This window comes from Microcebus murinus, chromosome 18 (genome assembly GCF_040939455.1).
Source record: "Microcebus murinus isolate Inina chromosome 18, M.murinus_Inina_mat1.0, whole genome shotgun sequence".
Classification (NCBI taxonomy): Eukaryota; Metazoa; Chordata; class Mammalia; order Primates; family Cheirogaleidae; genus Microcebus; species Microcebus murinus.
This window is the reverse complement of record NC_134121.1, coordinates 23,591,213-23,604,933: the sequence shown is the minus strand read 5'-3', so window position 1 is coordinate 23,604,933 and position 13,721 is coordinate 23,591,213. Positions and strand designations below refer to the sequence as shown.

General features: G+C 34.8%; 1 protein-coding gene across 9 annotated transcripts in view; it reads right to left on the bottom strand.

Moving 5' to 3' along the window:
- Window positions 1-13,721, bottom strand: part of NF1 (neurofibromin 1) — a 308,719-nt gene that overhangs the window by 87,176 nt on the left and 207,822 nt on the right. For all 9 annotated transcript variants that reach the window (XM_075994332.1, XM_075994329.1, XM_020280940.2 and 6 more), the window contains one exon: window positions 13,485-13,595. In XM_075994332.1, the coding sequence (XP_075850447.1) occupies window positions 13,485-13,595 (111 nt within the window). The remainder of the gene's footprint in view (window positions 1-13,484; window positions 13,596-13,721) is intronic.

The following is a 13,721-nucleotide window of genomic DNA, read 5'->3' as shown; positions in this document are numbered from 1 at the left end:
AAGTGTAAACGGAAAAATTATATTCTAACATGGTCATTGTTAAATAACAATAGAATTTACTACGGCTTAGTAGAGGAGGGATTAATCAAAAATTTTCTAGAAAGACAACACCAAGTGTTGGGTATGTGGAGAAATTGAAACTTTTATACACTGCTGGTAGGAATATAAAATGATATAGCTGCTTTGGACAATAGTTTGGCACTTCCTCAAAGGTTAAAGACCTAATTACCATATGACCCAACAATGCCATTTCTACACACATATATATAAAAATTGAATATATATGTCCACACAAAAACTTATATGTATATATCCATATAATGAAATGAATGAAGTTCTGATACATGCTACAACATGGATGAACCTGGAAAACATTATGTAAATAAAAGAAGCCAGTCACAAAAGAGCACATATTGTGTCATTCGTTTAGATGAAATATCTAGAATGTGCAAATTCATACAGACAAAAAGTAGTTTAGTGGTTGCCAGGGGCTGGTGGAGGAGGAGGAAGAAAGAGGAGTGACTGCTAATGGCTATGAGGTTTCTTTTTGAGGTGATGAAAATGTTTAACATTAGATAGTGGTGATCAGTGTACAACTCTGAATATGCTAAATAGTACACTTTAAAAAGGGTGAATTTTACAATATGTGAATTATATTTAGTGAAGCTTTAAAAAAAAACTTGACTAGAGGTGTCAGAGTCAGGTTATTGAGATGGGTCTTAAATCTGAAGTAGGAGTTTGTCCTATGTTAAAGGAAATGCATTCAAGGGCAGATGGTAAGCCTATGCAAGAGCACAGCGGCATGGGAAGATGTCAGGGCATGTCAGAGAAGGCAATGGTGAGATGGTCAGTGTAGCTGAAGCACACAGCAAGGCATACAGTATAGAGTCCAGAGAATCCTTCCACAGATGTTACTATACACTATGATGATTAACTAGTCTTCTATTATTACATTTAAATGACCAATTGAGACAAATGGTTTTAAGACTATTTTTCCTACCCCTATAGTGAAGGTAAATGCATAGAATATTAATTTGGCATTCTGAACTTTCTGGTCAGACTTTGTAGCTTTGCTAGCTCCTAGAGTTTTCTCAACAACTGCCCCCATGATACCCTCAGCAATGTATCATGAAGACATTTTCCTGAGAATAGCCCAGAAGCTCTCACAGGCTTACTTGGAACCACATCAATGATGATAGCATCATCAGATGTCCAGAATATAAGGCCAGCATCTAGCCTCTTACCAAGATGACTTTTAATCTCCTGCTTTGGAGTCCAGCAATTGTGCAAGTTAAGGTAAGCAGTATAACAGATTATGAAGACACTTGTATGCGATGCTAAGAATAAAAGGTTTATAAGCCAGTGGTTTTTTGAAGTATGATGCATGTATGATTGGGTGGTATAAGAAATAGGCATTTAATAGTTCTGTATTTCTTTTTACTGTTAACTTTTGTTTACCAGTTTTCTAATTATGACAATCAATACTGATTTTCCGCTCAAAATATAAATTTTCCTATAAGAAAAAAGTCAATAAAAATATTGAGTAAATAATAGTATGGATGGTCATGAAGACATGGTAAAAATGTCACAAGTGATATATGAATGCCTTAAGCATGAAAACTTAGCCAACAGGAGCATATAAAAGGTTTTACCTACAATTGACATATTTGTATTTCAGAGAGATCCTTCTGGCAGTAATGTGGGGGATGGACGGGGATGGAGTAAAATACTGGTGACAAATAATCCAATTAGGAAATTGTTGCAATAGCCTAGATCAGAGGTCAGCAATCTATGGCACACTTGCAATATCCTGCCCAAAGACTGTTTGTGGCCTGTTTTTGTATGGCCTGCAAGCTAAGAATGATTCTTACATTTTTTAAAGGGTTGTTAAATTAAAGAAAACTTAAAAAAAAACAAAACCTTATATGGCCTATAAAGCTTAAAACACTATCTAGTCCTTTACAGAAAAAGTTTGCCAACACCAGCTTATACAATTGATGACTAGTTGTAAAATACATGTTATGTGTTAGATTTCTAAAACGAAAAGGCAGATATTTTATTGTAGAAGAGAATCATGCATATGTGCAGTCTAAAGGTACTCTCAATTAAGTGTACCATAATAATAGCTGTCTTTCTGCATATTTGCATATTAGTTGTCTCAGGAAGCTTCCAAATAGTTTCTTGAAAAGTAACTGTCCACACTGAAAAGCCACTCTTCAGTGCTATATAGTACTATAATACTTTTAAATATAGGTAAAAATCTACTAGTAGCATGATAAAAATTTTAATCCTAAAAACCTGAACTACTTTCAGAAATAACCAAAAATACATAAATTCATTTCAAAATTTTAAAACTTCTATTTAAAAGGGACACAAGGCACAGGTACAATGGGCACAGACATGTTGTAAGACTTAATAGGATTTTCTCAAAAATAAAAAATGCTACCATTGCCAAGAGAGTATATGTGCAATTGCCACTCTAGAAAAGATCCAGTGTTCTTTTCATGAGACTAAAGAGAAAAGTTACAAAAGGAAAAACTGGACCTAATTATTTCTAGAGTGAGACAATAAAACTTTAACTTGAAATTCTCGATAAACTGCTATATATTAAATTTATGATCATTCAGGTTGATTTTAATAAGTTAAATTACTTTTCATTATTTTTTAAGAGAATTTTGGAAGAATCAATATGTGAAGGCAGACAAAAAGTTCTGGAAACATCTCAAAAATAGTATGTCAATTCAAGGTAATATAAGTATATAAAGAAAAGATACTGTTTTTATAATTGATAACTAGTCTAAAAACTCCAGCTCTAAATATGAAAAATTTAGATTTATCAGATAAAAATTAACAATTAACAACATAGTTATTATCCTTAAACCAACAGCAGCTACCTGCTTACCATGTGTGGGCATTCTAATAAATGCCATAGAAATATTACAATTAATACAATAAACCTATAAACTTTGTATAGATCTACAATCCCTTATTTGAAATCTTGGGGTCAAGCAGTTCTGAATGTAGAACTGCTCAGATTTTAGATGATACAGTGTACATACTATCTGCAATACTTAGGGATCCAGCAGGAAAGAGGAGGCACAGTCAAATTTGGATGTTAGAGATTATGTATAAAGGAGAAGGCAGGGTTTTAAAGAAACTACAAGAAATAGTGAGATACTATACCTGAAGTAGTGGGGGGAAGGAGCAGTTAGCAGAAAGCAGACACATAGGGTTGCCCAAGAAAAACCATAACCTTCATGGAGGAAGGATGCGGCCAGCCCACAGAGACCCTGTAGTACAGAAGTCAAGAGAATACATACCTCAACCCTACTCTCTCACTTCCCTCTAATCTCTGGCTTGTACTCCCCATAGGCCAGCTGAAAGTCAGAGAGGAGAGGAGCCCAATGATATTCTCTACACAGGCCAGCCTCTCAGGGTGCAGAGTAGGGTGAAGTATAGAGTGGATGTGAAGAGGCAAAGGGAAAGTACCCAACACGTTATATTAGCACAATCTAACTTCTGTCACTAACAACCCCACAATATCACTGGCTAAAACAACAAAAGTTTATTTCTCACTGATACCATGTCATCTAATGGTTCTACTATCTTCTATGGTCTTAGCGATCCCTCCACTCAACCTTCTATTAGGCATTGACAGAAGCATGCAAGAATGGAGGACTGATGAGAAGTTAGACACCAGGCCTGGAAGTGATAAATAGCTGACCTTTGAATAACACGGATTTGAAGTGTGCAAGTCCAACTTTATACATGGATTTTTTTCCGTCTCCGCCACCCCTGAGACAGCAAGACCAACCCTTCCTTTTCCTCCTCAGCCTACTAATGTGAAGGCAACGAGGATAAAGAACTTTGATGGTCCACCACCAATTAATGAATAGTAAATATATTTTCTCTTCCTTATGATTTTCTTAATAACATTTTCTTTCTCTAAGTTTACTTTATCGTAAGAATATAGTATATAATACATATAACATACAAAATGTGTTAATTGACAGTTTAAGTTATTGTTAAGGTTTCTGGTCAATAGTAGGCTATTAGTAGTAGTAGTTAAGTTTTGAGAGAGTTGAAAATTATACATAAATTTTCAATTGCACAGTGTGGGAGTTGGTGCTCCATACCCCCATGCTGTGCAAGGGTCAGCTGTGCATCTTTAGAACCTACATTTTACTGGTCAGAACTAAGTCTCATGGTATTATCTAACTATAAAGATGCTAAGACTGTACACTAGCCTTATTACGTATTATGTAACACCCCAGTGAAAGCTCACATCAATCTCACTAATATTTCTGCAATGAAACATTAATATACACACTAAGTGAGACAATTTAGACATATAATAATAAAGATAGCAAAAAACCCCATACCAATGCAGATGAGTTGTTTCTATCAAATAAATGTTGGTGTCAAACTTTGATAAAACTTAAGGTTTTCAGAGAACTTTGGATTTCAGATTACAGACAAGGGATGCATGTGAATTACGATCCACATTGTACAAATGAAGAAATCTTCTCAAAATAACAGCCAGAAAGTAGAGATGAGACAAACTCAGGTTTGTGCTTTGTAAATTTATCCTAATCATGCAGGGAAAACTACAAATGACCAAGTGTCTCTTATTATTTTAGACATCATTAATGATATCAGTACTCAGGCATGGAGAACCAAGTGGTATTTCCATGATTTCCAATGTTTATTGTGTCCTATTCCTTATAAGCACTAGAATAGGACACTATCCTAAAAGGTAGAAGAAGGTATGCTAGAAGGTAGAAGAAATAGTAAGAATAAGAGGTGGTATCTGAACACAAGAAAGCCAGAATATGGGGAAAGAAAGATTAGGATATATCTATAGTTAAAAACAGATTCTGATAAGTATAAAGTCCTAAAATGACTGACTCTGAGGTACAGAATTAGGGAATATTCACATAAAAGGTCCTGACATCATAGCAAAATGGTGAGAAAGAACAGGGGAAACAAAGCACAGTAATCTCCCCTTAACTGCGGGGGTACACTCTAAGACCCCCAGTGGATGCCTGAAACTATGGATGGCACCAAACTCTAAATACACTACATTTTTCCTATACATGCATACTTATGATAAAGTTTAATTTATAAATTAGGCACAGTAAGAGATTAACAATAACTAATAATAAAACAGAGCAATTGTAACAATATATTATAATAAAAGTTACGTGAATGTGGTTTCTCTCTCTCTTAAAATATTGTACTGTACTCACCCTTCTTGTGATAATATGATATGGTGCAATGCCTATGTGATGAAATGAAGCGAGGTGAATAACAGAGCATTTGTGATGCAGCATTGGGCTACTAGTGGCCTTCTGACATAGGTCCAACTTATTGTTTATTTCTGGAATTTTCCCATTTAATATTTTCAGACTGCAATTAACTATGGGTAACTGAAACTGCAGAAAGCCAACACCTAGGATAAGGGGGAACCACTGTGCGTTGGGCAGATGGGGGAGGCTGCACAAAGATACAAAGGTGGAAGGTATTTGAAGGCCTGGATAATGGCAAATTTTTGTTTGGGAACTTTTGAGTGCTGCAAAGTTCAGAATTTTAAATTTCATTTAATCATAATCAAAAGGCCTAAGGAGTTTAAGGTTAATAAGAGAAGATAATGAGAAACCCAAGGTTGGAGAGTTATCTGGGTAGGTGATGATGCAGTTAACGAAGAGATTATGAGAAGAATATATCTGGATATAAGAATAGGAAGGGGAAATGTTGAATTCTGAATTTTAAATAAGTTGAGATTGAGGTGTTTGAAGCACCAATAGAGGGCTGTATAAGTCTACTATTTGAAAGGTCAGGATTAGAAAAATAGAGTAATACATGGAAGCAGAGTGTGGAATGATGGACAATGGAGACTAGAGGGGCAGTGAGGGTGAGGAAGGTGGATGATGGGAGGTTGCTTGGTGGGTACAATGTGTGTTGCTTCAGTGATGTAGGCACTGAAGGTCCTGACTTCACCACAATGTAATAATGCAGAAAAACTGCACTTGTACCCCATGAATATATACAAATAAAAAATAAATGGAAAAAAAGGAAAAATAGAGAAACTCACTGATAGTCTACTGAAGTCCAAAATATTACCATTATTATTATCAACTATATACCTACCCCCCAACAGGAAATTCACAGAATCAGCAAGTAGAGAGAAGACAGTACTAACTGTAAATTATCTTAGTACTTTGATTTATAATATTAACTCTGGTTGCCAGGAGGCTTTGTTAGTTTACTTCTCAGATCTGACCACATTAACCTCCAGGTAAGTGAGGTTATTGTATATTCCATATAAATAAGATTTAGCAAGTATTTGTTCTATTCATTGAGGAGGAAAAAAACTTCATAGTGCAGTAAAACAAGTGAGGAACATGTATTGACTTGTACTTCTACCATTATGTAGCAATTTCCTTGTATGACAATACCACTGTTCCCAGCTTTGCAATTTTTAGAGTGCTGGCTGATGTGATGCAAATGTTAGCACAATACAACCAACTTCCCTGTATGCTAGTTATCAAGAAAAAGGACTGACCAAAAGATAAAATTCCTTTAAAAAATTTACTAATGTGTTTCAAGGTGGGTGGTTTAATACAGTAAAAAAAAACAAAACAAAACACAAAACTTTGCAAACTCAGAATGAAAGTACCACTTTCATATACAATTCTTTTCTTATTAAGTTTAATTTTAATAAAGTTTAACTTCTTTTCTAAAACTTTTAATTATTTACCAAAAAATTAAATTCCTGGAATGTGCTATTCTTGAATTATTTTTAAAACTTCAGAATAATCATGGCTAGAAACTACCCTATAAACCCATATAGAGATGCTCTAAGAAAAAAAATAGACACCTATCTTTAAAATATTTACTTGATTCTAAATCATGATAATCACAGCAGGCAAAATAGTATATTAATATAGTTAGAGTCAACCCAGTGAAGAAATTCACTAATGTATATGTAGATAAAGGAATAAGAAAGTGGTATTCACCAGATTCTTTAAATAAGCAGGTAGATCTTACAAAGACTTTATGTGAATTCCTTAATCTCTGCCAAAGTCCATCTGTTTACACCAGCTGTTTAGAAAACACTCAGTTGGATACTTCCAAGGAACAAATAGCAGGTCAAGTTTAGAGCACATGACTTCCTATATATTTAAATAGCATACAATGAGTGAGAAATCAGATTCCCCACAGGAGGCTGGAGAAAGCCTGAACTCTAAATCTTCAAAGAAAAACAACAAAAGGTAATATTAATTTGAAATATTCTCAATTACATATTAGAGCCAATGTAACTTTCAATATATGTACTAGATTTCTATAATTTAAGTCTGTACTTTAAGTTTCAAAAATAATGATAATATTTAACCACACCCAGCAAGGACTAGTTGCATCATCTCAAATGTGGTAAGCCATTAGATTTTAACGCAGAATAAAAAAAAAATTAGCCTTTACTTTAAAAATGGGCTACTATTAAAATTCTGGTAAATGTTACGTACTATGTCTTTACAGCCCACATCTAAAGAATATCCAACTAAGATGACTCAAGTTTTAGTTTTGGTCATTTTTAGACACACATCCTCAGGCAAGTTATGTCCCTTGTCTAGGCCCATTTGTAAAATGATTTTGGTCAATTTTAAATTTCCTTCTTTCTTAGAAACTATGAAGTTTCAAAGGACTAGCTTTTTTTAAAAAAGAAGGAAACCTTATCCTAGCACTGTGGAAATCATCTGGTTCAACTTTTTTTTAGTCTTTGGAGTAAATATTTTGAAGTAATATCCTAATTTGTGACCTAAACTTAAACCTTAAATTATTGGAATAAAGACTATGAGAAATTTCAAGAAAATGCCAATATTTATTTCATTACTTCTCTTGTTACTCTACTCTCCCAAACTGCCTCTCATCCTTTGCCCCTATCCTAATCTATATTAATCTTAAGCCCCCATATTTATTGCATTGGATATCTAGTGTTTTACTTTTTTCCTTTTTTAAAAAAATAGGAAAACCTAATTAAGCTCTTTTTTAGTCTTTGGATTGTTTTTGCCTTCAGTTGGTGCCCCAAGATAGAAAATAGGTCTTATGTCAGCATATGCTGAGAACAAAGAAAAAGAAGCTTTTTATTTATTCACTAATAAACAATGAAAAAGCAAACATTTATATAACATGAAAATACTGATAAACACAATTAAGGATATATGCTTGCCTTTTTGTGATCCAAGTGTTAGATTAAATTTACATATTTTGAAACAGAGGAGAATGATGTTCAAGCTATTACTGATCAGCCTGCTCCTCATGTTTGCTGACAACATTCTGGGAACAGCTACATCGACAACTTCAAATTCTATGGCAACCTCCAAACCTGGGACAAGCCTGCATTCTAGGACCAGGCCGAATCCTGGAACGACCCTCAGTCTCAGAACCACGCTGAATCCTGGGAGTAGCCCCAATCTCAAAACAACCCCAAATACCAAGATGACTTTGAATCCCAATCTGATCCTGACTCCCAAGACAACTCTGAATACATCAGCGACCTCAAAGATAGTCGCAACTACGAACATGAACACTGTGACAAATGGTAGCACCATACTTAATCTAATGGACAATATTCCCTTTCTTTTCTATGTAATTTTTGCTGTTTTGTGCGCACTCAGGCTGAAATGAACTTGAAATACCTGCATTCTTATCTCAGTCCTTATTACCTGAATGACAAACACACTAGGAAAATAAAATTTATTTCCACTTCCTACTTAATTATCATTATCCTAACTTGATTTGGTTGTTTGCAAATTTTAATTGTGTAAGTTTATTATCTTAATATGATGGTTTCCTTCCTTATATAAAAAAGTATGTACTATTCTATTAAATGTTAAAACAAGTGAAATACCATGTTTGCCTTTTAAATGTTTGTAAAACTGAACTGAAACTCAGATGTTTACATTAAAGGTATAAAAGAAGAAATTACATAGGTGGCATTTAACCAAAGTATGTGTGTGCATGTGTGAGAGAGAGAGAGAAATAAGAGATCGGGGATGGGGGCTATTAATTAAATTTAATACATTAAGTTATTAATGTATTAATTTTATGTTTTTAGCCCCCTCCCCAGGACCCAACTGGGGTGCAGTCATTGCCCAGTTGGGTCCTGGGGAGGGGGCTAAAAAAAAAGGGGAGCCTTAAAAAAAAAGTTATTTTTTATTAAATAGACAAAAAAGCGCTAATCTAATAAGGACAAAATATAGTACATTACAAAACAAAACAACACACCCACCTGTACTAACATTTAACAAATGTGTAATAGTAATATGTCATTCCAGTAAAAAAAAAAAAATGCCAATTTTGCTAACCTTTGTAATGCATTAATACTGTTCCTCCAATGACAAGATTATCTCATATTGAGAAAACCCTTGTCTTGTTTCAAAAGATCATTCGTAAATCAGATGCCAGGAATTCAGAACTCATTTTCCCCACAGTAATATAATCTTATAACTGTTGGTTAGATTTTCATGTTGGTCTATACAGGTTGATTTACCCCAAATATATAACAGTAATAATAACCTTATTATTAATAGTGCAGTTGTTAAGAGCTTTGGCTTAGGTTTGAAACCTAACATACACATTATGTCATTTACGTACATGTGCACATACACATAAACATATTACTCTGCATCTTATAAGGTAAGTGTCAGAGTCATCTTTCTGGGTCTTTTTTAAACTGTATCTGTTATAGGATCTCTGTACTTCTGCCTATTTTTTCTCATTCTGGCATCATCAATCTAATTTTTCTTTGAGAAATTCTGCCCGCATGCCCCCTTTTCAGTTCATGCAATTCAGGTAGGGCTTGCTTCATCACTGAGCTCCAAGAATGGACACATGATCCAGGCCTAGATAACCAAGAAATTCTATCCCTCTTGCCATAGTGACTGTGTCAGGAACTAACACAAGGCTCATGCCAGGCCAGTAAGATCAACCACTTTTGCTGAAACTACTAGGGAAGAGGTGTTTTTCCACTAAGGTTGTTAAACTGGGAGAACACAAAGTACTGCGAGCCACACTGCTTGGAAAGGGCTGCCTGGGAAAAAAACCAACATAAAGAACGGAAAGTCAAAAGCCAGAGAAGACAGATGTTCTCCAGGTGATATTGTTCAAAGCTCTGCATCTAGTCGTGCAAGAATCTAGTACATCTTGATTTTCTTAGGTACATGTGTCAAACTCCTTTTTGGTTCACACAAATTTGAATTGTGTTTCTGCCACTTGTAACAAGCAAAATAAATCTAACAAATTGCATTATTCTATAATATAGATATGTCATCATTTATTCAACAATTCCTCCTGTGAAACACACATATCATTTTCCCTTTTTTGCCACTATAAGCAATGCTCCAACAATCATCCTTGTATTTATGCTATTTTAAGTACTACAGGGGAAGAGCATAAGCACATGGGAGAGAATAGCAAGAAAAGTTTAGAAAAGTAAATTAGGCCAAAAGTATGGAGCACCTTGCATGACTAAAGAACTTGAACTTTATATGGAGAGTCAATGGAAAAGGCAAGAGTAGATGTGTACTGGAAACAGCCTCCAGAAGTAATATTAGAATGACCTAGCAGTAGTCCTCTGAGGATGAGGGAGGAGGAGAATAATGTTGCATTAGTATAGGTAAGAGATAATGAGAGCTCCAGCAATATGGTGGTGAAAAAATCAGTTCAAAAGATATTTCCAAGGTACCTAATATTAGACCATTAAGGTCTAATTTAAAAAAAAACAAAACAAAAATTAAAACATATACCTAAGGACAATTACTGACAAGAGAACAGCACTCAATGGTCACATTTTGCATCACATGGCTATTGGGCCAGGAACTTGACTTAGAGGCAGCCAGAAATCTACTGGCTGGCCAGCATCTAGCATTAAAGGTTTTGCTAAACAGAGATACTTTTTATACTGAACCACATTTTCTATCTGGAATTTCAGGTGTGCAATACTGAAGTAATAAAGGGGTTATTATCATAGTATATAGAAAGAGGAAAATCATGAGGAAGAGTTGAACACAAAGCCATGAGAGAGTCAAAGAGCATAAGCCGGTTCCAGAACCAATAGCCACCTAGTCCTGTCTACACCCGGGCAGGCTCTGCTGTAATTTATGCTGTTCCTAAAGAACTATCTTCTTTAAAAAAGAAGAATGACTTCTTTGCAATAATAAAGGCAAACAACTAAAACAATTTAATTGATTTGTCAGGATCTCATAGGTAAAATCAAGATTTGGTGACTGACAATGAGGATGATAAGAGAAAGAGAAAGGAATTTAAAATGATTAGGGTTTCTAGATGAGGAACAGGAAGGGATGGTGATGCTATTGAGCATCTAGTGTGAAGAGAAGGCTGATTTGAATACACACGGAAATAAGTTTTGGACATTTCAAGTTTGAAATGTTTGTGGACTATCTATAAGAAGATTGAAATCTATAATTCAAAAAACTTTACCTAATACAATGGTAATCTAAACCACAGAAACACAGGCATACCAAAAGAAAAATCAAACCCAAGTGCTCTTTGATAAAGCTGGCTGTACAGATTTAAGGCCTTCACCAACTTCTGGACTTGTATGATGGAATAACTGGGCTTCTCTCTGTTCTGATCTATTGTATGTTCATCTGTCCCAAAGCTAAGGCTTCACACCAGGTGAAAATGAAGGCCAGGGGGAGCTCTAGTAGGTCTAAGTAAGAAACTAAAAGGATTGAAAACCTGAAATTGACAGGATCACATTAAAAAAAAAAATAGAAAGCCTTAAATGTATTCCGTATACAACTACTTTATAGGTCACAAAACACTTTACAGGAGAGGTAGATAGTTTTTATAAGTGCATCCCTTCCTTTTTAACATATGAAGAAACAGATTCAGAAAAATTAACTTGTCTTAAGATTATGCAGCTAATAAGCAGCAGAGCTGAGAAGTCTCAGCACTTTCAAGCCACCATATTCGACAGGTTTCGTAGAAACCCCACTGGTTTAATCCCACTGAGGGATCTGCATCAGACCCATCTCTGCTTTCCTTAACCTTTTCCAGATTACCACAGAGAAGGAATACAAATTTAACAGTTTCTGATCCTACAGAAAAAGCCCAGCTTTGATGTTTTCCAGTAATCTTTACTACTTTTAAACAAGAAACAAAGGAGAGCAGGGCAGGGGGCACACATCTATCTGTCTCCCTCATCAAAGTTTGCTTTTTAATTAGACAAAATAAGGAAGTCAAAGTCTCCTGGTTGTATTAAAGGTTGGGTTGGAATATAAATATGGAGCATTCCAAGTGCAATAGAAAATTAGAATTATCTTAGGCAATTTAGAAATGGCAACAGAAATGAGAGTTGGAGAGAGGACTTTCATGGGAAAGTGAGGAAATGTTATTCAAGAGTTGTGAAAGAGGAGGGACAAAGAGAAATACAATTTTTCTTATTCTCTAGATTCTCTAATCTAGAAAATAAGTTCTTTGGATTTCTTGGCCATAAGGCTATCTGATTAAACAAGTTTCCCATCTTCCATCTGTCTTTCTTCATCCCTCTCCCCACTATTTCTCAACCTCAATTTGTTTCCTACACACTGTCAAGTATTTGCTGCCCATGACCATTAAGTCTATTAACATAATTCCACAATTTCTGTTAAATTCAGGAAATTCATACTAAATCCTACAGCTGATGAACAGCAGAACATGGTCCTTGAGATTCCAAAGTCAGTGGTATCTCTATTATATTGTATTATCTCTAAGGTTCCATTACCATGAATTTATGTCATGCTAAATGGAGAAAGTAGAATTGACTAAATAATGTCATGATGAGTTTTCAAAAAAGGAAGGCAAAATGAAGCAAGAAACAAAAGACAATGGTAGCAAAAGCAAAGCAAGCATCCAATCTACTATAAAGGAGGAGCTCACAGCATTTCCAGAAAGGCGTCCTAGGAACTAACCTTGACTGAAGATAGCAAGAACAAATACTATTTTCCAGGATGTCTCCTGTGCCAATTTTATAGAGATTTCCCATAGCGCCTCTGAATTATTTTCTAAATCACCCTGATGCTATCTTATATAGCATATTACTAAAAGTTCTCAGAATAGGCTTAAGTTTTATTTGTTCTTTAAATAAGTCCCTGATTATAATGTGACAGATACTATTTAGTCAGAATATACCTGAAGACAAAAGATTGTGGGTTTTTACTCTTAGTAATCAATCCACTGTGGATAGTATTTAAAATTTGATATAGGTAAGCTAATATGAAATGGGTAGTCTGAAAAGCAATTTCCAATATACTACACATCATTTTATGACAGCATGGCTGTTTACCCAGCTATACACTCCCAGGTAAATTGTCTTCAATTCCTGGTAAGTCAAATAGGAAAAATCAAATTTGCTGTCTTTCTACATTTGTTACCGTTTTTTAAAATTCTGTTAAGAAACACTAAAACATGGTATTTACCTCCGTGCAACATAATAAAAAATAGGATTCCCAGCTTTGGAAGTCCCAGCTTGGTAGAAAATACTTAGCGTTTTCAAAGCCTTGAACTCTTCTTTTTCATGTACCTGATGCCTAAAAGAAAAAAAGAACAGATTAACTCAGAGGCTTTATATTGTCCACTATTTCCAAAAATCTACAATTGGATCAATGATAAAATATAAAAATGACAATCTCTTTAAAAAGCAACAGGCTTTCTGA